General features: G+C 33.9%; 1 protein-coding gene across 1 annotated transcript; it reads left to right on the plus strand.

Annotated features, from left to right (window-relative positions):
• Window positions 1–257: 257 nt before the first annotated feature.
• LOC140432832 (glycerophosphocholine phosphodiesterase GPCPD1) lies at window positions 258–26,989 on the plus strand. Its single transcript, XM_072520959.1, has 4 exons — window positions 258–1,181; window positions 2,545–3,419; window positions 3,850–4,317; window positions 26,518–26,989. The coding sequence occupies exons 1-4, from the start codon at window positions 719–721 to the stop codon at window positions 26,887–26,889; spliced, it is 2,178 nt and encodes a 725-aa protein (XP_072377060.1). The 5' UTR covers window positions 258–718; the 3' UTR covers window positions 26,890–26,989.

A 26,989-nucleotide genomic window follows, 5' to 3' on the forward strand; every position in this document is an offset into this window, starting at 1 on the left:
TATATTTCCATTTCAATTATGTCTTTATTTAAAGATATTAATTGTACAAAAATTCAATAGTATCAATTTATTTGTTGTTCGTTTCTTAAATAATTATATTAAATAGAATTCGTGAAATATTCTTCACTTATTCTAACTTATTTAAATCCTTTAAGTAAACCATTTTGAACATACCAAATTATCGATGTTATTGATTTCGATAATAAAATTAAACTTACGATATCGATTTTTCAAAAACCTTCATCGTCAGTGGATTACGCAAATTTATTTTTAATTAGTTTAAAATTATATAAATAGGGGGCAAATCGTTCAGCTATGTTGGCATTGGCCGTATTTTAATTTTTTAATAGTTAGTGCGTTTTGATTCGTCATTCTCATTGTAGATGTAGATATTTGTATTTGTTCATATATTGGCAAGTAAAAGTAACGGAAGGGCAAGAAAATAATTTGTGTTTAATTTCGCAGAATAAAAAAGTACTTATTTTTTAATTTTGTGACGTGTAAAAATGAGCATTTCTTTGTTAAAAATTGCGAGGTGTGATAAATAAGTATAGTGCAGACCTGGAGTTTTACCCATTTCAGCTCTAGTCATGTCTTTTCCTTGTAGTAATTGCTATCTGCAACTGAACTGAGTGTAAAGTTATCAGTTAACCAGTATTATTAAACGATTTAAGTTTGTGCTGTTTTATTTGGAGCGTTATTAGGTAATCAAACCAATATGCAGCGCTGGTTTTTCTTAGAGGACCCAAGTTCTTCCGAAATTCGCAATGGTAAACCCGAAACCAGAGTTTCAAGCACCTCACTAAAGTCTGCTGAATACACACCTAAAAAATGGTTGTTCCGTGTTAGAGTACGTGAAGTATTACGAGGCGATGAAAATGTTTGTGTTTGTGGAGACTTGCCAGAGCTGGGCTCTTGGCAGCCAGAAAAGTGTGTACCCTTAATAAGGGAGGAAGATTCAGACATTTGGTCTGCAATTATAGAAATACCTGAAAAAAAGAAGGTTGAGTTTAGGTACTGTGTTTGTATACTGGTGGAACTTGGTATACAAGTAATAGTGAGAAGCTGGGAGACAAATCTTCAAGCTAGATCTGTTGATTCAATTTCTGGTAATTCTCCTACGTTACATGAGGAGCCTCATGAATATGGATGTTATGGTGATGCTGAACATATTGATAGGGGTAAGTGTAAATATAATATTCATTTTTGTTTGACTAATAATCTTCAAAACAGTGAGTACTGTTTATGTAATGTGAAACCCATTGGACTGTTTAATATGAAACCCAATATGCCTTCTTTTTTAATTAAAAAAGAATAATATAACTTTCATATAATTTACTATATTTACTTAGTATTTAAGTTATTGCAAGCTGATCCTTTTTGCTTTATCCTTCCCTTACCAACTTCTAATAGGTAAAATTATGTTTTAGCTTTCTTTTATTCTTTTATTAGCTTCTATTTTAGTTTATTTGTTCATTTTGTACATGTTTAGCTTAATTTTATATTTCTATATCTGTATCCAGTGTTTACTTATGTTGAGAACATTTCTTATTTTTATAGAACTACACATTTTTATCTTTGTATCCATATGCCCAACTTTGTACCCATATATTAGGTGTAATAATTTTGAAGTCTGTTTTTATAATGTAATGTCAGAATGTTGTTATCTGTTATTAAATATTATCAGCCTATAGAACCTTTCTGTAGAATGATTAAATACCACTTTAGGAAGAGGTGGCCAATCTAAAGAAATACCAGTTGAAATTCTACTGTAACATACAGCAAGCAAAATGTTTGGTTACCCAAACTTCCCCAAATTGAACAAAACACTTATTTTTTATTCATTTAATCAGTCAACCCAAAATACCTACTGCTAGAACTTCTGTTTTTTGCTGTAAAACATTAAACACACTCATTATACTCCCTTATCACGGAATATTACAGTTTATTTTTTGCTAATACACCCAAATTTCAGGAAGAACAGTGGGAAATGTATTTTGGACAGCTCTTCCACTTGGACAACTGTCACACTTTGGACTACACTTCTACACTAAAACAATTATAATGATCACTATCTTCTTTATGGTCTGTGTCATGTGAGATATAATTTCAAAATAATAGGTAAAAGTAGACTGAGATACTATTTTTTTGTACAGAATGTTTCTCCAACATAAACAGGATCATATATGCAACTACATATTGCAGTTTCCTAGAACTTGCTGTAGTGATTTTCATTGCATCCACATTCTGGACCACTACTTGACTTCACAATTATCAGCACCTTAAAAGGAAAAGCAGCATAAGGAATCTGAACAGCTATATCAAGAATGCCAAGATTGCCTGAACTAGATGAACATCTGATGGTGTCATGCAAGAGTTTTTATTTAAAAATATTCCCTTACCTCATTTCTTTATTATTAAAATGATTTCTTTAATTTTAATCCCTCGAAAAACATATTTGCTGTGTATACCTTGTAAAGTTATACATTTCAAATAACAATTTGTATAAATTTCCTATTAATGGATAATATTTCTCTCTTTCAGGTTGGCTAAGCAAAGAAACTGTCATTCAATTGAAACTCTGCAATAACCCCTTATTACTCTTTAGACCAAAGTATCAAAATAGGAATATAAATATTAAAGTGACTCCTGTAAGTTTAACACGCTCTAACACTGGTTTTGCTAAGACTATGTCCGAAGCTTTAGAAGAATCTTTAAGTGCAGATACTCAGGATTCAGTTGAGGCTCCCAGACATGCGTTCACAGAAGTAGCTAGCTTAAATGCAGAGGATCCTAGTTTTTATCCTCAAAACCAATTTGGCAATGAGTTGGTTAAAGATGATATGTTAATTTTCCAATCTACAGTGTTGTTTCCTTCTACTATTGCTTTCTTAATTGATCTCTATATATACAGCTCTCGTTCTGGAGAGGGAGAGCCTCCTTATCATGCGGGTTTTAGTTACCTCCTGCCTTCAGTATTACAAGGATCTGAAGGTAATGTAGTGTTACCAGTGACAAGTACAAAACACCGTCCTTTGGGTGAAATTAGGATAGAATATTTAGTGATTGGTCCAATGCCTAGCTTCAAATGTGATATGTATATTTCTTATGCAAGGCATTGGAAAAAAACCAGATCTGGCCTTGATGTTGGTCACAGAGGTTCTGGTTCTAGTTTTAAAACAAAAGTACAAAATTGTGCCGAGGTTAGAGAAAATACCATAGCCAGTATGAAGAATGCTATCGAGCATGGAGCTGATTTTGTGGAGTTTGATGTACAGTTGAGTAAAGATTTAGTGCCTATAATTTATCACGATTTCCATGTTTGTATATCCATGAAGAGGAAAAAGGAACTAGCAGAAACTGATATGCTGGAGATACCATTGAAAGAGCTGACATCGGAGCAGTTGAGGTTGTTAAAGGTTTGTCTTTTTTTATATGATTATTATTTAAGAAATTTTTCTACAAAAATGGAGGTTCTGCTCAGATATCAATTTGATTTTTAAAAATAACTGTATCATTACATTAGTATTTGAACATTTAAAATTAAAAGACCAAAATATGGAAAATTTAAAACTTTGCCATAAACTGCATTATCCATCGGTAAAATTTGACATCATTGATTATATTGCTTTATTACAATAATATTGACATTTGACATGGGAGAATATGGTTATTGCGTCATTTTATCGTAATATAGTCAGTTGGATCATCAAAAAAATCCAGGAGTTTTATTTTTTTTTATGAATTTCCAAGAATAGTTTTTTTTATTGAACACATTTTGTAGAAAATATCATTTTAAAATGATTTGTGAATATACAAATAAACCAAACCAAATTGTTATATTTCCAGGTTTACCACTTAACAGAAGGTAAATCTAAAAACCAAAGGTTCTTCGATGAGGAATTAGATGATCACCAACCATTTCCCACTCTTCAACAAGTCTTAGAGACTCTGGATAGTCATACTGGTTTTAACATCGAAATCAAATGGACTATGCAATTAAACGATGGATCCTACGAACTGTACCATCCAACTGATCTTAATTTGTACCTGGATACGATCCTCGATGTAGTGCTTCGGTACGGTGGTGACAGACGGATAATATTTTCCTGTTTCAACCCGGATATCTGCCAAGTGATCAGGTTGAAGCAGAATAAATATCCTGTGATGTTCTTAACCGTCGGCGAAAGCCAGATTCATGCTAAATACAGGGATCCAAGATGTTGGTCTATTCCGGCTGCAGCACAATATGCAAAGATGATAGAGATCTTGGGAATTAATGTACATACAGAAGACCTGTTGAGAGATTCTAGTCTGGTAAGTCCTTACTTTATTACTAGTTTAATCAGAATATTATTTTTAACATTGGCAACAAGAATAACACGCTTCTGTTCTAAATCTGCGTTTGTGATGTAGCATTTTTCCACTCTATATCATAAAAATTCCAAAACGTTTCAACAAACAAAATCTTAAAATTTTCTAACGAAGTATAAGCATAATCAAATTGTTTATTTACATTGGCAAATGCTGCTAAGCGAAACCAATTTCTGTTTCTTTCTTATCTCACGATTTCTTTGTCAATCTCGCATGATTTTAAAAGAATATCTGTATTAACAATCAGACAGCTCGCTTAAGATTCAATGTAGAAGAGTATTGAATGAGAACAGGTGATAGGACATAGGACACTTTCCATTTGACAGTCGGGATAGGAAGTCTCTCGGTGCGACGCCTTGTTTGTTTAAACATCGCTTTGCCGCAGCTATTATGGCTTATAAAATTTTGTATTTCTCTTTTAATCAAGAGGATGAAACAATCGAGCTGAAACAGTGCCCCCCTTCGATGTTTTTCTGTGGTAGTTTGAGTCCAAACTTGTCTGAAACCTCTGGAAAGCAGTTTATCTATTTATTCTTTATTAAATGGACTCATATATATTACAATAAAAGTGTATAGTGAAACCAACAATATTCACTATAAGTTTTTTTATTTTATTTTTGCTAAAGAAGATTAAAATAAGCTGAAATCTTCTTAATGTACCCTTTTAAAGTATCCATTGACCAGTGAAGTGTTAGAAAAATCAGTGTATCAAGGGTATATTTTTTATGTTTTATTTTCTTTTATTTCTAGAAATTTAATAAATAATGTATGGAATCAGTGTATGTATGACCAAGATAAATTCGTGATTTTTTTATTACCTTTATTCTTTTCTTTTAAACAACATTTATTATGACTAACGTGTTCAAACCGATTATTTACCAGGTCATTTTTGTACTATACAATTTAATATCTGTCTATTTTGTTACCATATATTGAGTTTTTGATCCAGCAATAAAGATAGCTAGTAGGTAACCAGTTTGTATTTTAACTTCTATGGATTTAAGTAAAACCTATGTAGCAGACATAAAATATAACAACTTGGCAACAGCGCAATAGCCGGGGAATCGCCCAGCAGTGGACGGGGATGCATTATTGTTCGACATCTCTTCTAATACTAATTTCACGAAGCAGTACAGCTGTGTACAGTGTTGTCAGTTGATTTAATATTAGCACTTGATTTAAAAGAAAATTATCAGACAAAGAGAAGAGAAGAAAAGAGGATGCACTAAAGAAAAAAACGAAATCACTATAATAAGGAACTTAAAATATATAGAAAACCTCAACAGAAAAGAATTCAAGGCAACCACAAGACAATCCAGAAGTCAGAATTGTTACCTATTAACAACACGAAAAGATGTATTGAATATATGGGTGGAATACTTTAACCAGTCACTTTATATAGAGGAGGAAGAAGAAAACCTGGAAGATGAAAGAGATGAGGGAAGGAAAACCACCAACGGTTCTTGAAGTTAAATATGCAGGTAAAAAACTAGTCAGAAACAAATCACCCGGAATAGATAATCTCCCAGCTGAACTATATAAAGAAGGCTACGATACCATAATGGCATTACAGCAGCTTCTAAAAGAAATATGGACACAGAAATCCCTCCCCAATGATTGGAATAATGGAATACTTTGCACCATACACAAAAAACAAGATATCTTCGAATGCTCTAACCACCGAGGAATTACGCTTCCACAGTACTGTCATCATATGGCACCATATGCAGAACGGATAGTAAGAAAATACCACGCTGGTTTCAGAGGTGGTAAATCGACAATTCATCAGATTGCAATCCTGACACAAATTCTAGAAAAACACTGAAATATGGCATTGATACTCATCACATATTTATATACTACAAAGCAGCCTACAGATCTGCGAATAGAAGAGAAATGTTTAAAGCGATGAAAGAGCTAGGAATACCAAATCAGTTGGTAAATTTAACAAAACTTACTCTTGAAAAAGTTGAATGTAGAGTACGAATTCAGGGAGAACTGTCTCAATCTTTTAAAACAAATAACTGGCTGCGCCAGGTAGACCCTCCCTCCTGTATACTGTTCAATCTGGCTCTGTAAAAAGTAATACGTATTTCACATATTACAACTATTGGTTCAATATATAATAAATCAGTGCAAATACTTGCCTATGCTGATGATATCAATATTGTTGAGAGAACGGAAAACTCTGTACGAGAGGCGTATGTAGCACTAAAAGAATCAGCTACAAAAATGGGTTTAATAATAAACATCAACACAATGAAGTATATGAAAATAAGCACGCAACCACAAATCCTACTACCACTTGTTATAGAAAACGACGTGAACGAATTTGTATATCTGGGAGGGCTCCTTAACACTGAAAATAATACTACCGCAGAATTTGCACGGCCAACAGATACTATTTTGGGCTCAATCTCCTCCTTAAATCCACAATTTTATAGAGAAATACAAAAATAAAACTCTACAAAACAATAATACGCCCAGTCCTAATATATGTTTCAGAGACCTGGACTCTAACAAAAAGTAATGAAAACATGTTAGGATGTTGCGAAAGAAAAGTACTAAGGCGAAACTATGGAGCAGTGAATGACAATGGAGTGTGGGGAAGACGATACAATTTCGAACTTTATAGAATATACCAGGAACCAGATATCGTAAAACATATTAAGATAGGACGTCTGAGGTGGATAGGGCATGTAATGCGAATGGAACAAAATGAACCAGCTAGAAATTCGCTGCTTGATAGACCCATTGACCAGAGAAGAAGAGGAAGACCCAGAATAAACTTACTTAATAACATCGATGAAGGCATGAGAAATATGGGAATACATGCTTGGCAGAGGAGGGCGACGGATAGGGACGACTAGAGAAATTCTTGAGAAGGCTAGGTCCCAGGCAGGATTGTACAACCAGAATGATGACGACTTGCTTTAAAAATACAAACAAAAAATTGTATAATGAGTATCTGTTCCCAAGTTTATGACATTGTATATTGAATCAAAAATCTATTATTTAAAATATATATTCATAAATAAATCATTAAGTTTCGTAATACAGATCTGAAGAAGGCGAAGAAAGTATTAAACGGCAGATAATTGAAATATTTATAATCCTATAGGCGTATATTTAGTTTTTTACTCGCACTATCGCTTCTCGTTGAATATATTTTTTAATATAATGGTAATTTTGGACATTTAACTGTCACACGAAACCATCCATCATTTCAGCAATAGACGTTCTAGCGCACCTAGAATTTGCCTCTGGGGGGGGGGGGTTTGGTTGGTCACCGAATTCTTTTTTATGATGTTACCTCTATTTTGAGTCCTTAAAATGTTAAAATGTGTTAGTGACAGTGTCGGAATAGGGTCCCGGGGTTTAACCCCCAAAACCCCCCCTGGGTGCACCACTGGTTCACTATCAATAAGAAAAAATAGTGAGTGAAAAAGATTATAAAAATTTTCAACGAGAAAGGCCTGTTAAAAAATTTATTTGGTGCTAAGACAAACAAACTCTTAAGAGGCTAGTGCTATTAATAACGTGGCGGATAATATAGCCGGATTTTTGTTATCAAATATATTTTTAACACAAGTAACAATTAACACAATTGATAAAATCTTTGCGAAGTATAATTTAACGAAATGTCAATCCACATGTACTAACACAAGTGGTTCTAGATTAAGGCAAGGTTATGCATTTATCTTTTATGTAAAGAGTTTTGTTTTTAATGTTCTTTAATTTTGAAATTAATATTTAATTAGGTTTTCTCGTATTTACAATCTACTTAAAAATACACTCGCGATCATAAAATCCGGGTCACCTTGAAAATCACTGAAATTTAATTTTTAACGAGCTTTATCGTAAATAATAATAAAACAAATACAAACTAATGCATCTTTCTGAGAATTGTTGTCGGCTTAGCGGTTTCCTTTGCAACAAAGAATTCCAATAGTGCCGATTTCGCGGAAAAGTGCACACTTCCCAAAATGAACGGTACCTGTAACTGCCGCTTGTTTTAAATGTCTCATTTGTGCTTCGACTTTTTGTTTAACCGCAACGGACAAACGTTTATTATTGCCACCATTAGTGTTTATTATTGTTTATTTTTTGACAAAAATGCCTTTGCCTGTTGTTGAAACGGCACGAATTGTTGCGCTTGTGGAAGACGGTCATACTCAACGACAAGTAGCAATAACTCTTGGTGTAAGCCTTTCTACGGTTCAACGAGTGATTCAACTCTTTCAGGAAACGGGTTTGCTAACCAGACGACCTGGCTCTGGACGAAGAAGAAGGACCACGACACGAGATGACCGTTTCCTTGTGTTTCAGGCTTTACGAAACCGGACCTCAACTGCGGTTATGCATCGAAATCGTCTATAGGAAGTACGAAATAGCAATGTTAGCGTTGCAACAGTCAGGAGAAGACTTCGTTCTTTTGGACTATCTTCTCGGGTAATGGCTACATGACCGAAACTTCGCCTGGCGCATCGAGTTGTACGACTAGCTTTTGCTCAACAATACGCGCATTGGGGAATTAACGATTGAAGCAAAGAGTTATTCTCAGATGAATCCCGTTTCTGCCTAACTGGATCCGATGGACGTGTAAGAGTTTGGAGGAGAACCGGTGAATGATTTTCACAAGCTTGCATTTCTCCAAGAATACCATTTGGTGGAGGCTCGGTCATGGCTTGGGGAGGTGTATCTTCCGACTTTCGCACAGAATTACCCTTCATCGAAAATGGCTCCTTAACTGCACGAAGGGACATTACGGAGATTTTGGCAGAACATGTTATGCATACCATAGCAGGGCTTGGAGAAGACGTCGTTTTTCTGCAGAACAACGCGCGATCGCACGTTGCCACGATCAGTATGCAATACTTGGACTAGGTTGGAATTACGAGGTTACCCTGGCCAGCTAGGTCTCCGGACCTGAATCCCATTAAACATCTCTGGGGCGATTTGAAAAAACGTATTCAACCCCTAACATCTCCTCCTAACAACGCACAGGAGCTAAAGGATCTTTTAGTGAGAGAGTGGAATAACATATCATAACATGTAATCCGGAAACAAATTGAGAGTATGCCCAGTCGTCTGCAAGAGGTTATTAGAGCAAGTGGAGGCAATACACGATATTAGTCATTGAAATTTCACTGATATTTTACCACGTTCTGTATTTTCCATTTTTTTCGTATATCTGTTATATAAAAAATTTGGTTTGTTTTCTGATTTTTCATTAAAAACAATAAAAATCCGTTTTTTTTTCTTTCAAAACAAACATTGATGACAAATCAGCCCAAAAAAAGGTTATTACTGCACCAGAGGCAAAAATATTCAAGAAACTAGAAATTTTCAAGGTGACCCGGATTTTATGATCGCGAGTGTATATAGAGCAATAAAAGGTTAAAGCGATTGTGTCAAATTAGGATTGTGCTTAGGATGGTTTTTATTGTATAACTCATACTCAAAGAAGAGCCTCCCTGTATGGTTGGGTATGTTCGATTTCGATAGTTGATGTGTTAGTTGGAGGGGAAGTGTCTGGATTTGAAATTTGCTTTTCGCAGAATACTCCTCTCAAACATTAGCGATGCTGATAGGCGCTGTTTATTCTTTTTATGATGTTTCTCATTACGTTAATGTGTTTCTTATTCTGTCTCTGGATTTATAGTTTTTCTTTTACTCTTTAACAGAAACAATCTTAGCATGTCGTTGGTCTAAATTTTTCAAAATATTTTTTTACTTTTTCACTTGTATAGCTTGTAGAAAGATAGAAATAATTTAAACGGTATAATATAAATCAGTAGGTACAAATTGATACAATATTAAATACGGACATAAAAAGGATGTAATAAACGTTTATTGGATGGAGAGCAATGTATATCACTGTTTTAAATAAGGTTTGATGGAATGATTTAAATAATATGTATATACATTGTCTGATTGAGTCTCATTGTCCCCTAACGTTCACATAGTAATGTACTGCACTTCTTTTATAGTAAGTATTCTATATTAACGGTAAAATAGGGCTCGAATCTTTACACAGAACCCTTCAAATGAGGGTTGTATTGCAAAAAACGGACAATGTTTAGCAAATACTCAAAGGACTTGACAACCAAATTAGATTATCTGCAACATATTCCGTTTAAATTAGTCTATAATATTAGATGATGAATTTCACGCTGTGAGAAACCATACACATTTTTTTTAATTCCAAGTGTTATACATTATTTAAAAAAAAATTAAATCGGTTTGAAAATTTTACAAAATAGTGGTTCTATCACCTCTTTAGCTAAAACTGTTTTTTATTTGTTTATGGGATATTCAATGTATTCATTTAACGGATCCTTCTTCTTCTTCTTCTTCCTTGTTGTATGTTGGCTTTAAAGCCTGTTTCTTCTTCAACATTAGCCTCCTAAATTGTTTAAATTATCGCACCATCTTTTTCTTGGTCTGCCAATACTTCTTTGTCCATTTGGTGACTTATTTCGTGCTATTCGTACTATTCTATCCTCTGCCATTCTACTAATGTGTTCGTTCCTCTCCTGTTTCAGTTTTGTCACCCATCCATTTATGTCTTCTATATTGCATGCTCTTCTTATGTTTTCGCTTCTCTCCGTATCCAACAGACTTTTCCCTGATATTCGTCGAAATATTTTCATCTCTGTTGTTTCTAGTAGTCGTCTCGTTTTAGATGTCTCAGGTCTTGTCTCCACCGTGTATGTTAATATAGGTCTAATTGCTGCTTTATAGATTCTTGTTTTTGTGTCTTGTCTTAGGTGTTTGTTCTTCCAGATTGCGTCATTAAGAGATCCCGCTGCTTTACTTGCTTTTAAGCTTTGTCGTACTTCTTCTTCAACATCACCGTAACTAGTTATATCTATTCCGAGATATCTAAACCTTGCTTCCTGCTTTATTATTTTCCCATCAATTTCGATTTTACATCGTAGTGGGTATTTAGATGTTGTCATACATTTGGTTTTTTCTGCTGATATTATCATATTGTATTTCTTGGCTGTTGTATTGAAGATGTGTGTTAATAGCCCGTCTTCTGTCTCTGCGATTAATACGGCGTCGTCTGCATAACATAATATTTGGATTTCTTTGTTCCCCATTTTGTAACCATGCCCTTTACGTACTGCTTGTATTATTTCGTCCATTATTATATTAAAGAGAAGTGGGCTTAACGAGTCACCCTGTCTGACCCCGCTTTGTACTGGTATACACTGTGTTAGTTTTCTATTTATCTTTGCCTGTATTCGATTATGGAAGTAGATGTTTTCGATGGTTTATATAATATTGATTGGTATGTTTCTTTTATACAGTAGGTGTAAGACGTCTTCGAGTTGTATGCGATCGAAAGCTTTTGTCAGGTCTATAAAACATAGATATGCTGGTTTATTGTACTCGATGGCCTTTTCTGTTATTTGTCTCTTCCGGATCTGAATCCTTATTGTTCATCTGATAAAGTTGTTAGTTTATTGACTTTGTTGGTTGATTGTAGGTCTTTTGTGGTAAGCTTAAATGCGGTGTTCAGTAGATTTATACCTCTATAATTGTTGGGGTCTTCTTTATCTCCTTGAACATTGGTATCATTATGCTGTTTCTCAATGCGTCTGGTATCTTGTAGTGCAATATTAGTTTTTGTATAAGTTTTTTCATCTCTAGGGTTATACTTTCTCCTCTGTGTTTTAGAAGCTTGTTGGTTATTCTGTCTGGTCCTGGTGACTTTCTATTTTTGAGTGAATTTATAGCTATCTCTACTTCCTGAAAACTGATTTCTATTTCGTGTCTTAATTCAAGTACGTTATTGTGTTGATTATCATTTTCCTTTCCTTTAAACAGTTCCGTCAGGTATCTTTTCCATTCGTTTGCTGGTATATTATTGTATTCCTTCAATTCTGCCATTTCTTTCCGTTGGTTTCTTATGAATCTCCATATTTGTTTTTGTGTACCGTAGAAGTCGCTTTCGACGGATCCAAAGTGTAAAAAGCAATTTAATGTACCATCGAGATTGCATTTTATTTGTCGCCGTCCAAGTTCCTTCTTTCTAAAAAAATAAATAAAAGTGTAGGCTAGGATACGAGAGGGAGATCCCAGCTTAGTCTGTTGCCTCTTCAAGGAATGGATTTTTGTTGCTTGGTTTGTTATCCTGTCGACAAAAAGCGATCGGTTTCCCGGTTCTTGCTTCGTATGCTGTGCAGAGGTCTTCGGTAGTCTTGGGTGAAGGATCCATTATATGTGGATTTGTGCTTTATTTTATAGATACACTTGATAAAGACTCTCTGTTCCTGTATTAGAAATAAAACACCAATTTGTAGAAACAACAAATCAACCTCGGAATCTAGGATGAGCTGAAAGGTGGGTTAGAGCCCGAACTGGAGGGCTCTCAGAATGTAGGCCACTCTATGTAGGAGCTTTTAAATGACTTGCAAACTTTCCAGTCTACCATAGCATGATGTTGATGTTCGGCAGACGGAAACCGAGAGGGGCGGCGCCAATTCCCGACTCCTGGTGAACTGTCGGAGATCTTGGTGGATTTATTTCTGGCTGTAGGTTTATGATGTTTCTCATAAATCGATGGTTGTTAGTCGATGATTAACGCATTTAAACATCGATTGATAAAAGTTGATTGTTTTCAGAATTGTTTGGTTTTTTTACAATCTGTGAAGGATAACTGAGGCAAACGAGATTTGAAACTACAGGAAAATAATCTCTTCCTTTTAATTATAGATTAAGCGGTACTCATAAGGAGTGTTTTCGAGGACATCATCATCGTAATATTTATTTTTAAAGTCAGGACCTACGAAAACCAATAAAATTGATGTTAGGTGTGGAAGTTTGTTTTTAAGCCGCTGAATATATTCTCGAGGGTGACAAGGAATCTTGATAAACGTTTTAAGTCTGGGTTTTAGAGCCCCGAATCGTTCTTAAGACGTGTATCTCTTGCCTAGTGATTGAATACAGGAGGTTATGGGACGGATGTCAGCGGTATTGAGGAAGGATAATGAGTGACAGAGTTTAAGGAGAATTGGCCGAATGAAAGTTGTAGGTGTGCAGGAGCGTCACTTTATTAGTAGAACCGAAGTTTCTGCTTATCGTCCCCAGGAGACTTGCTCGTCTTCGTACCGTGTCTAAGTTAGTTGTAATATTGCTATTCCAGTTCCCAGATTAGGCATGGATTAATTTCGGATTTATATTTAGTGGATCTGAAAACTATGGCCCGAGTTTTGTTTGAGTTTAGCGATATTCGCCAATTTGCACACCATCTTACGAGGAAATTAATTTGTCTTTGGACATGATTGAATACCGTACGGACCCTGCAATGGCTAGAAGTAGTAGGAAAATAGCAAGGTTTTTGCTGACATTACCTATCTCCCTAATGGTGTTTTCATCCGTGGAACGAATTTTACACGAATTAAAAAAATTTATTTGCGTAGCCCCTCTCTCAATAAAGTTATATCTACAAGCAAAGTTTAATGTGATTGGCAGATTTAAACTTTTAACTTGTTTTTAAATTGTCTACAAAAATGTTATTAATAGTATTCACAACACTTCCTCCTTGCAGTCATAAATTTAACGAGCACCTAGATAATAATTGTCTGTTATAGTTCACCATGATTAACTTGTTTATGTTGAGAGATTTTTGACCTCTTAGAAAAATATTAATCACTGTTTACAGTGCATTCGCAATTGTTTTGAATTATGCACTTTGCACTGTGTTTAATTTGCAATTAAAATATTAAATCGTTTAGTCATGCAACAAATTGGAAATTATATAAATTAATTTTTCAATAACTATTAACACGTTGATTGCCAACTACGAGGTAACTTGTAGCTTGCGTTATTTTCTAGGACACCAACTACGAGTTATCTCTTTCTGTGTTTTTGTGCAGCTGCGTTTAAACTCGGCATATATCAGTGCTAATATCGATACATGGTTTCTGGAAGAGAACAAAAAATCAATGCTGGTTTCCATGAATAGAAAAGGTTATAGGGGGATAAGATGGTCAAAATTGCAGCATGCTCTATTCAGTTTTGGGTCTGGCTATTCGAAAGAACGTGAAAAAACCCATTAAAAAACATTGTTTTAAAGTTGGCCAAACATTTCCGACATAACCTAAAATATCACTGAAAATTTCAAATATTTTTCCTCGGCTCAATTTTCAAGCTAAAAATCTGAAAAAAAATCAGGCAGTTTTGTATTATTAAAATACGCATTCATGAATTTTTTCAGATTTTTTTGCAGCAATACAGCGTCTAAAAAAAATCTTTTTAAAAAATACTTTTTTTCCTATAGCGAACCCCCAGAGGCACCTAGGGACTTGAAAATTTAACTGAGTGAGTTTTTAATTATGTCCTTTCGAATGGCCAGACCCAAAACTGAATCGATCATAGTGCAATTTTGACCATCTTATCCCGCTATAGCCTTTGTTAAACAACGAACAAAAAAATATAATTCTAAAAATTAATTCAAATTGAAGAAATAAAATAATATTTTATTGTTTGTGGAACTTCTTAAAACGATCTTCCACGCAAAAGGCTGGCTTGTCTTTACAGGCTGGACAAAAATAACGCGTTTCTTGCCTTTTTTTGCTTGGGTACATATACGACATGGCTTATTCGGACGCTTTTTTTTTGTAAGGAGGTAGACTCTCTAAATAATAGAGCTGTTGCAATCTAATTTTTTTTTTTAAAACTGGTCTCTCTTCTCCATTTAACCCGATGACGAATTTTTCTCTGAACTTTATCAGTTATATATTGTAGAATCATGAAATTTTGATACCTTATAAAGATAATCAGACCAAAAAAAAAATATTCTAAGTAAAGAACCTGTACAGCTATTTGAAAATGACATTTGTTCCTCAAACGGGATAAACAAATATAATTGTTTAAAAACTACTTGACCGTTTGTGCCCGTCTTTCGCAAATGTAGTCACTACATAAAAACTCACATTATGAAATGTGTTTTAAATGTTTTTATTATTTATTTTAATAATTATAAAAAATTGAAAAACATGCTTACTTTCGGTTTAATTTGCAATAACTTTTTTGTTTAAAAACATTTTTTAATTTAGAAAATCTCATTTTAAAGAGAAAGTATTTTCAAGAAAGTCGTCTGTTGAACGTTTTTATCTAGAATGCTAGTTTTTTCACAATATTGAAATAAATGAAAAAAGTCACTTTTTTTTTGCTTCAATCTCATGATGCAGTAAAAGTTTCGATAACCACGAGATAATACGTCCTTTTTATCGACATCCCGCAGATATTTCAGTTAAAAAATGGCGCCTAGTAATTTTTCGATTTTTTAAGTGATTTTTCGGCTTGGGATAATAAACTATAAACATCTTATAAATTTAATTTTATTTAATTATTTATTTCTTTGAATAAAAAATTAAAAAAATAGTATTAATTGTTGATGTGGATAAATTACTGAATATATAAATATATATATACAAATATTTAATTTTATGTAACTGAGTCAACACTTATCACTTATTCAATTATGTAACAGGAGAACTCATATCTATTATAGATACTTCACATTCCGTTCAATCGCATGTTTTTAATAATCTATACAAATAATTATAAACAAATAAAATCATTGTTTACACATCTAATCTGGAGTGATCCGATTTTGATTATTTTTCTTTGTTTTTAAATTATGTAAAAGTTCTTTATATAAAATAAATATATTTATCTTAACATGTTTGTAATATAGGTGCCTGTGGCCTGTAACATGTATATACGATTCTTAACAGTTTTATTCAATTGTTTATATAGGGTGTCTACCTTAGACAAGGAAAGAGAGGCGACGCGTAATCGTATGGAATTGACTGAAGCCTAAACCGGCACCAGAAAGGTTGCCAGGTCATATTTTATTTCTTCAGTAGATGGAGGATAATGGATGTATATTAATAAATAGATTTTTTTCAAAATTTGAACTCGAAATTGAACTCTGATATAATGATCACTTTTTGAACATGATTGTACCTATCATTAGGTACATCTTTTTTAGTAGGTCGATATAGGGTTTTAGTAAATGAGTAAACTGTAAGTTGAAATCAGTAGATATGCTGAAAAATCAGTAGACTTGGTAATCCTGCGAGAGGTAGTAATGGGCAACGTCTCTCTCTTGTCGTTTCCTCATTGCTGAGGATCGTGATTTCCTACAATGCGGGCTGTCAATTCTCTCCATCTCTTGCGATTTTGGGCTGCTCTCATGGACTCAGAAAACGTCTCTCCAGTGGCTTTCTGTACTTGATCTGACCATCGGATAGGTGAGCGTCCTCTGCCTCTACGTCCTTCTACGTTTCCGCATACAATTAATCTTTCTAAGTTGTCATTGTCTCTTCTCGCAATGTGGCCAAAAAACTTTAAAATATTTGCAAGACACTGAGAGGAGAGTCTGGTCTGAATGTTTAGCTCTTCGAGAATCGACTGATTGGATCTGTGCTCCGTCCACGAGACGCGTAGCATTCGTCTCCAGCACCACATTTCGAATGCGTCAATCCTTTTCCTATCCTCTGATTTTATTGTCCATGTTTCGGCACCGTAACTGAAGATTGAAAAAATGAGTGTCCGTACCAGTCTCATTTTGAGTTTTTTGGATAAAGAGCGGTCCTTCCATATTTTTGACAGTCGACTCATCGCGTTCTTGGCCATCCCTATTCTTCTGCGAATTTCCGTATGGGAGGAGGCTGCATTGCTTAAGGAAGATCCTAGATACGTGAACTCGTCTACTTTCTCGAATTGATTTAGGGCGCCTGTTGTTTGGAGGATATTAGCGTGGTCCACAATCATGATTTTTGTTTTCTGATTATTAATCTTGAGCCCACACTTGTTGCTTTCGGTTTCTACTCTCTTTATCAGTCTCGACATCTCCTCTTCAGATGTTGCTATCAGTGTTGTATCGTCTGCGAATCTTAAGTTTGAGATCTTTTTTCCTGCAATGGAGATGCCGCCTCTCCATCCATCGAGTGCGTTCCTCATTATGTATTCTCCATATAAACGTACAGGCACCAAAACATGGCGGTCACATCGAAACTGGCCTCACTTTGCCAAGGTTTATTAAATGAGCGTTACTTGTCCTCTCTCTTTCCTTATCTAAGGTGTCTACAAATTCTAAGAATGAAAATATATACTCTTCCTTTTACCCAATCGATGCTGTTCGATTCTATCAGTTTCTTTATCCATTTGCTGTCAGTGGCTCTTCTAACATGCCCTCAATACTTTAATATTGTCTTTTTTTTCCATATGTTTCTTCTTCTCCTTTTTCTGTAGCCATAACTCCGTTTTCTTTTTTTCTTCACATTTTGTCTTCACTTCCTCTTTAAACCATGATGTTTTCTTTTTTGATATGTTACTGTTCGTTACTTTCCTTTCTCCAAGTGATTCGGTTGCTGCCTTAATTATGTTACTAGCGGACCAACTCGACATCGAGTTTTGATGTAAGTTTTGCTGATATTTAAGAGGGGCGGAGTCTAACGATCCATCGTTTCCGTCGCCTGGTGTTAATGTTCCAAAAATCCTAAAAATAAACTGTATCGACGCCAATTTTTTTAAATTGAAAATCGATACAGTAGTTTTTTTAGGATTTTCAGGAAGATTTACATTAGGAAACGGAAACAATATGATTGTTAGACTCCTCCCCTCTTAAATAAAAAACGGAAGTAAAACCGGAAGTAACTTTTTTTGCATATTTTAGATTGTAAAATGCCACGTTTAAGAAAAAGAAGTCGGTTTGAGAACTCTAACTAACTAACTAAATTTATATTTAAATATTATTTAAATTTAAAAAATACAGAAAACAGTATGATGCTCCGCGCTAGTCTACACTACCGCCTACTGTTCCACTTTTTTGAGAATACGCCACAATTTTACTTTATAATAAGTTTATTTTTTATTTATTTATTTAAAATAAACCTAATTTAAAGTAAAATTGTGGCTTATTCCCAACAAAATTAATAATATATTTCTAACTAATAAATTAAAAACAGAGTAATGCTTACCTCATTATTTAATTCTTCAAGTATTAAACTCAAAACGTAGTCTAAATCTCTAAATATCAATCACAACACCTCACACACGCTGCACTTGTTGGAAACAGAATACTTTCTAACTACACATAAAAATAAAAAAATACCAACTCATCAGATAGTGTAAAACAGACCCCATAAATTAAAATCGGAGACAGGAGGATCCCGAATTTTGAGTAGTCATTATAGTTATTTCTTAAGTGGAAACACTTGTTGGTGCATTCCAGCATTCGAGAATTGACGCGTTGTTACATTGTGTATAATATTGAATTCGTATACTTTACTATAGGAAAAATTCATTTTATGGCCGCCATTTTTAAACCGGTTCGAATTTTTTAAATTTTAAACCTTAGGGGGAATCTACTCAACAATCTGTTTAATTATTCGAAAAAAATATTCTCCTATCTATCACCGTTTAGGAGGAGTATTGCGCACAAGAAAAGGGCTTAGCCTTTTAGTAGGTATATAAGATTTTTGAGTTTTTCCCAGCTTTCATTGGTGGTATCGTTTTCTAATATTTCATTCTCAGTAATCTTCTCTGATATTCTTTTTCTGTATAAGTATTCCGTGGATTCCGTATTTAGTCCTTCGACTATATGTGTTTATGTTTATTTTTCAATCGATGTTCCCCGTTTTATATCCCCATTTCGTTTTCTACCCCTTCTAATTATTCTAGATTTGCTGTTGCTACAGTTTCATAGCTTTTAATATTTGTATTTTTGGAACGTCTATATAATTTGGTTATTAAGAGTAGGCAATATTAATATTGTACGGGTAGTACCTTTAATTAGATACGGGCACACCAAGAGTGGCCCGTATCTAACTGGAGCTGATTTCAAGCATCTGGTCCCCAAAAGGGAGTCAACTCCCACTTACAGCTCCACGTACTAAATCTTGGTAACTTGATAAAATTTGGTCGTGAATCAGACAGTAAAAGGCGGAGTAGACTGCACAGAAAGGCGTTTGTACAGCGGTGCGGAAAGCAAGGAGAAACTATCGCACTATATTTCTCAAGAAAAATAATTATGACAGAAGCAATAAAAGAAACTACCTTTAGTCCATGGGAGAGCTTAAATGGTCAGAGGGTGCTAAGTATATCCACGAGGACAAAAAAGTAACAAACCCGACTGTGGAAAGCTAATAAAAACTGTCAAAATTGACACAAAGCATGTAGATGCCGGGAAAGATATATGTAACTAGATGGTCAGATAGTGGAAAAGTCCAAGTAAACAATTATACCTACTTTTTACTATTTTGGAAACGATGATCCCAGCCATTATAATGGTGTTGGTGTTATGATAGATGCTGGAACAGCTCACTCGGTTATTAATTTCGTACCACTTTCTGACAGCGTAATGATACAAATCAAACCAGCACCGAAGAATCTAAGTATCATTCAAATCTATGCTCCAACAGCTGATAAACCAGAATAAAATGTTAAATCCTTGTACGCGAAAATAAAACAATTGTTATTCCTAACCAAGAGGGATGAAACCACGTTTCTCCTAGAGGACTTTAGCGCAATCTGTATTTATCCATTATTTATGCATAAAATTTAGAATTAGCTGGTTAAAGCCGTAAAAAATGAAATGTATATCAAAGTAGATATACGAACAGTCAGTTTGCCATACCTTAAAACAAAGAATCTATTTAAATAACCACTTATCCTTTGACTGACGGAATGCGTCTTTGCTGTACCCGTAGTGAAAAAATTGGTGTTTCTCGTACACTCCGCAGATATTGATAAAATTCTGTTCCTCTTCGCAGGACCACCGTCCCATTTATGGAACAATGAGTCTTTGCTTCCCTTACGCAAGCAATAAAGGATCTAAGTCAAGAAAATGTGTGGGAATTGTTGGTTCGCAACTTTATCGAAGTAATAAAAAATCAAAAACACTTGCGAATGTTTTGATAAGGTTAAAATATATAATTCGGGAAAGTTAATGTTGTTTCCCACACACATGTTTAAGGGCATAGTCTAATTTATTGTCGTGGTTATCAAAAAACCTTGCGGACTCTTAGAAAATAGGTATAAGTGGCCAATTTTAACGTGGCAAATTTAAAGAAGGTAAACAATGAAATAAGTAATTAAAGTAAGTAACTAAATAGGCTGATATGTTGTATAAAATGTTGATAAAATCAAATATCATAATAAAAAATAAAATATTGTGATAGTTTCGATTGATAAGTTTAATGAGTCAGGCATTAAATTTGTTTCTAAAGATTCTACGTAAAAAATGCGTTATAGATCTGATTGAACTACAGATGGGTTTTCGAAAAGGATTAGGAACTATTAATGAGGCTTTGTTTGTGTTGTCAGTTTTATTACAGAAGTGTAAGGACTATCGAGAAGTTTATCGATATGTGTGTGTGGAAGGATAATGGCACGGAATCAAGTCCATTTGCCACAGAAAGTTGTATACAGAAGTTTTCTTATAATATGAATACAAAGTTGTGGGTTATGCTGCTTTAAATTTCTATTTTTACTTCTTTAATAAAATTTACTTGAAGTGTTTCTATTGGCAGTTAATAAAATGTGTAATAGATTTAATGGAAGAAAATATTTCATTTTAATTAGTTTACGAATTAAATCATCTGATTTTTTTAAATGTTTTTTGCAACCGAAGAATACATGGTTGAGATCTCCGTAAGAGTTCTGATCACAACTACAGGCCGATGACTGTATAATGCCCAGCTTAGCAAGGTGCGATGGAAATCGCCCATGATTTGTTTTAAGTCGAAAAACACTTGCCGAAAAGAATTTTGACGTGGAATAGTTGAAAATATATTGGGGTGGAGATGGTAGGGTTGGATGTATTTTAAAATACGTATGTTGTGAGTTCTCTACAACGTTTTCCCACTGTCGTTCCCATTTTAACATTATTTTATTTTTAATCAAATTAGAGATGTCACGTATTGTACAAATATTACAATGAACTCCGTTTTGTACTGCCTCCTTGGCCAAACTATCAGCTTTTTCATTACCTAGTATACCTATATGGCCTTTGACCCATACAAATATAGGGCATTTTATTCTTTCAAATTGTATACTTTTTATTGACTCCAAGGCTGACTTAGAATCAGTTAGTATTACCCCCTCTCGTAAATTATTTGATATTAACCAAGTAATGCCCTTCAAAATTGCTATAAGTTCAGCAGTATATATGCTGCATATTGATGGGAATTTAAACATAAATGATTGTTTTGTATTTTGAATAAAAACTCCACAACCAACTCCGTGTTTTGTTTTAGATCCATCTGTATATATAAATATCTTATTGACTAATCCATCCAATATAGATTTTAAAAGGGTATGGTTATATGATCATATTCTGTATAATGGGGTATTATAACTCTGCGTGGTTTTATTAGTGATCTAAAGGGTATATTATACATAAGCAATTTTTTATTTTTACTAAAAGAAATGTGATAAGCATTAGTCTCAACAAAAGCTTCTGCAAGTGGGGGAGAATTTTTTAGTTTCCAATAGCGGTTTGTTAGGTCTTCTTTTGCAATATCACTTAATTTGTTGATCATGTTTGACTCAAGGGATTTTAGTTTTAAAAGATATTTTTGTGATAACCGTTGCCGACGCAAGTCCAAAGGTAACTCATTACACTCTGCCAGTATTGCTTTCACCGGTGATGATACCATCCCACCGATGCAAGTTCTAAGACATTTATATTGAACACTGTTTATTTTGTTTAGATTGGTATTACAAGAGGATCCGTATAAACAACATCCATAGTCAACGATAGAACGCACGTAGGCTCTATAAAATAATAAAGCTATACCGGGAGCTGCACCCCAACTTCGATTTGTTACACACCTAAGTAAATTGTAGCCTTTCTCACATTTTTTTATTAAGTGACTTATGTGGCTCGACCATAGTAACTTGGTGTCAACAATAATACCTAAATACTTAAACTCTTTAACTACCGACAGGGTACGTCCACACAGAGTTAATCTCTCTGGAGCACGTAGTCTATGCCTGGTAAAAAACATGATAGAGCATTTTTCTGTTGAAAGTGTCATGCCTGTTTCTTCTGTCCATATACTTACCTTATGCATAATATTCTCAAGAGCTTCCGTGCATGCTTCATAACTATTTTGGATGGTGTATATACATATATCATCTGCATATTGTATGCAATTTACGGAGTTAGGAAATAGTGAATGAATATTGGTAGAATATATATTAAATAGTATAGGGCTAAGTACTGATCCCTGTGGTAACCCATGATAAACAATCCTTGGACCATGTAACACATTTCTATGATCTCTAATATATACATGTCTAGAAAAATATAGTTGCAATATATTTAGGGCAGTCGTTTCACTAAGACCAATACAAGTTTATCGATGTTTCATAGATTATACTAAAGCATTTGGCTATGTAAAACATAGTACCATGTTGAATATTCTGAAAAAAAAAGGTTTTAACTGTTTGGAACAGTGAGTTTAATGTGTTCTCTCCATTTTGTTCAATTATTTTATCGGTATTTCTTCCACCCGGTAGGTGATTAAAGGTCATTTATCTGTCCGTTTACACTTATAAATATGTACCGTGTTAAAATAATTATCTGTTAGTGTTTTTAGTTTTCTATGAAAAATTAAACTTAATTGTCTGATAAATTCCATGTGTTTCAATACAAACACGTTTAAAGATACGGGTCTAATCATTAACAAGGTCAATGTTATCAACATGCCGTCTGTTTGATGTCTCAATTTCATCTTTATACACTAAAAAACGACTAATTGCTTTTAAATCCAGATTCGTATTTTAAGTTTTAACTTTCCGCTCAAAAATCATTTTGAAAATACAAGTTTTTGAAAAATTAAACAAATTATTTGGTTTTTTTAATTCATAATAAAATTTTTCTAATAGTTTAACTTTGCTTGCCTCATTTTTAATAATAAATCAGTAGATTTGCAGGGTTATAGTTTTTAAATAATGAGTTTATTTAAGACTGCAACATCTTGATGATGTATTCAATTTCGTTTCTTGTTTTGGCGTCCGGGCTTTACATCGACCTTGCGGAAAGATCTCTTCATGTCTATTACTTCACTGACATTTTTGTCAAAAAAAGTAGAAGTAAAAAAAGTGTATTACAATAATAATTTTGAGTCCTCCATTTTCTTTATATTCTAGAATATATTTTACTAATTTTCTTAAAGGCCATTGTTTAACAAATATCCATTACTAATTTCACTATTAAAATTTTTTAATATGTAAATGCACTAGAGAATTATGGTTAACGACAAAACAATAGCGATAGCTTTTTAACTCGATAGATAATCATATCGCAAAAGGAAGATGAGTTTAATTTTGGACATTAAACAATAATTTACTGCTACCGCCATGGGTGACGGCAGCACTATTCTCAGGGGGTGCATCTGCGTCTACACATATTATTTATAACCAATATAAAATTTAGTGTGTCAATTTTAAAACTTATAATGGGCTATATCTCATGAACAAAAGCTGATATCGAAAAATGCTTGAAACCATTTCTAGGATAGTAAGGGGGAACTAAAATGACATGAAAGAGAACTCACCCCCATAAACCCATTAGGCCCCACCCACCACAACCAAAAAAGTTTAAATTGCAAACCCCTACTTGTGATGCAACTATGTAACTATGAAATGAAAAGTAACTATTAAATGAAAAGAAAAATAATTAGAAACTGGGATCTAGTAGATAGAAACAAACTAGGGCAATATAAAGAGATATACAAAGACCTATTAAAAGAACAACTTACCCAAAAATTAGACAGTGATGATAGTGACTAAAAGAAATGTGATAAGCATTAGTCTCAACAAAAGCTTCTGCAAGTGGGGGAGAATTTTTTAGTTGAAATGAAAAGTAACTATTAAATGAAAAGAAAAATAATTAGAAACTGGGATCTAGTAGATAGAAACAAACTAGGGCAATATAAAGAGATATACAAAGACCTATTAAAAGAACAACTTACCCAAAAATTAGACAGTGATGATAAAGATATAGACGAAATATACAACATACTTACAGCAACGATGATTGCATCAGGAAAATAAATAGCAAAAAAGGATCTAAAAAAGAACAACTATATATCAACAGAAACAAAGAAGCTTATGGATAAAAGAAGAAAGCTGAACGAAGAAGGCAAAAGGAAATCTATAGAATATGTAGAAATCAATAAAACAATAAGCAGAATGATAAAAGAAAATAAGAGAAACGAACAAGAAATAAACAAGAAATAAAAATAGAAGAAGTAATACACAACAACAAAAATATGAAATGCTTAAGACCGAAATTAGGTAAGTGTGAAATAAACAAAATAAAAGATGTAAACGGAGTAGAAACAAACATTAAAGATGACATCATAAATATAATCCACCATTTCTACTCAGAATTATATAAAACAAAAAAGGAACCACCAGAAGAAATTAAAAACCAATTTAAGGCTAAAATAAAAAATGTCAACTCAGAGCTACAGCCGGAAATAAGCAAATCAGAAATAAAGAAGGCATTGAAAGAAATGAAAAACAAAAAATCGCCTGGAAAAGTTGGAATAACTGCAGAGATGCTGAAATATGGTGGAAAAGTGGTAATTAATACTCTATATTCCCTTTTTAACAAGTTATTAAAAGAAAAAAGAATCCAAAACAACTGGAAGAAGTCCGTAACCATTATCCTACACAAGAAAGGGGATAAAGCAGATATAAAAAACTACCGTCCTATAACACTCCTCAATGTAATGTATAAACTAAAAAAACTTTTAACCAATAGATTGACGACAAAATTCGACGGATACCAGTAGAAAGAACAAGCTGGTTTTAGAAAGGGATTCAGCACAAGTGACCATTTACTAAGTATGAAAATACTTATAGAACGAGCAAATAAATACCACATTCCTCTATATAATAGCGTTCATAGATTTCGAAAAGGCTTTCGACAGTGTCGAACATTGGGCAGTGAAAAGTTCTTTGATTAACAGCAGAATTTACCACAGATATACGGAACTAATAGTCAATATATATAAGGAAGCCAAAACAACAATTAAAGTTAATGAAGAAACTAAATCAATACAAATAAATAGAGACGTGAGAAGGGTGACACAATATCACCGAAACTTTTCAATCAGGCTCTGGAAGATATTTTTAAAAGATTAGAATGGGAAGAAAAAAGTATTAAAACTTGTGGACAACGCTTGAACCATCTAGGTACGCTGATGACATCGCATTGATAACCGATAAAAAAGTAGAATTATTTGAAATGATGAAAGAACTGGACGTAGAAGCTGGAAAGATAGGCCTTAATATGAATTACAGCAAGACCAAAATCATAACGAATACCGATGAAGACATCACAATGAAAATCTGACAAGATGAAATGAAACAAGTGCAGGATTATATATATCTGGGTCAAACTATAAAACTTAACAAAGAAAACCAAACAGCAGAGATAAAAAGACGAGTTAGACGGGCATGGGCGGCATTTGGAAAACTAGGCTACATTCTTAAAAACAAAAGATATCCACAGCATCTTAAGACCAAAGTATACAATCAATGCGTACTCCCTGTTCTCACTTATGGTTCCCAAACGTGGACATTTACAAAAGCAACTAGGCAACAAAAGATTTTGTTTCCTTTGGTAGAGCAATAAACGTTCACTTCAGCCATGATCTTGGTATTACTTCGTTTAAATGTCATTGAATGTTTTTGTTAGTCGTTGAGTACCGTCGGCGATAAATAGCTCAATAGAGTTCAGCATATGCATTGTCAGGTCCAGGAGCTTTGCCATCTTTGAGTTGTGATATTGCTTTTTCCACTTCATCTGATGTAATTGTTAAGTGGTCATTACATATTTAGGACGGAGGTTGTTCGGACCTATTATCATCAAACAATTCTTGTATGTATTTGACCCATATGCATATTTCTTGATTTTTATCTGTGATAAAATGTATCGTGTTTCTGTTCCAACAACTCTATGTCTTCACACTGTGTTTTAACCAATTTTCTTTGGCCTTTCGTATTTTGGTTCTGATTTGTTTCTGAATATTTTTGTACAATCTTTTATTATTGCTTGAAGTAATACAATAAGACTCTAATATTATATTATTTTAGGTTAAACATGGTGCTGCCCTTATCCTCTTCTGTTGGGGCGACCAAAACGCAGATCCTGCCACCATAAAGTACCTAAAACAGCTTGGTCTTCACGGAGTCATCTACGATAAAATCCACGAGTACAGCAACAAGGAGATAAAAGAAAGCATCTTTATGGTGGAAGCCAGAGAATCACAAAAAGAACTAATTCGTCTCGCTGCTGCAACGTCGGAAACGCCGCAAAGTCCACTTCCACAAGCAATCATCAAAGAACCTGTACTGGATTTCCAAATGGTGAAAGGACAGTTGGGAGATAAGATATCGACGGCAACTTCTCTGGAGTCTCTAGAGAGTCGTCTGTCTGAACAAGACGAGATCAAAAAATCGTGTTAGGTTGCAAGAAAAAACAAATATACGCAAAGAAAAAAATTGAATGCAAATAATATGTCAATAAAAAAGAAAAAATCTAGCTAATATTAAACGTTGAATTTGA

The sequence above is a fragment of the Diabrotica undecimpunctata genome, chromosome 1 (assembly GCF_040954645.1).
Source record: "Diabrotica undecimpunctata isolate CICGRU chromosome 1, icDiaUnde3, whole genome shotgun sequence".
Taxonomy (NCBI): Eukaryota; Metazoa; Arthropoda; class Insecta; order Coleoptera; family Chrysomelidae; genus Diabrotica; species Diabrotica undecimpunctata.

Bases quoted from the DNA above. Each gene is read 5' to 3' on its own strand.
- LOC140432832 (XM_072520959.1), top strand. From the start codon at position 719: ATGCAGCGCTGGTTTTTCTTAGAGGACCCAAGTTCTTCCGAAATTCGC. The intron at 1,182-2,544 runs GTAAGTGTAAAT...TCTCTCTTTCAG, and splicing joins TGCTGAACATATTGATAGGG to GTTGGCTAAGCAAAGAAACT. The intron at 4,318-26,517 runs GTAAGTCCTTAC...ATATTATTTTAG, and splicing joins TGTTGAGAGATTCTAGTCTG to GTTAAACATGGTGCTGCCCT.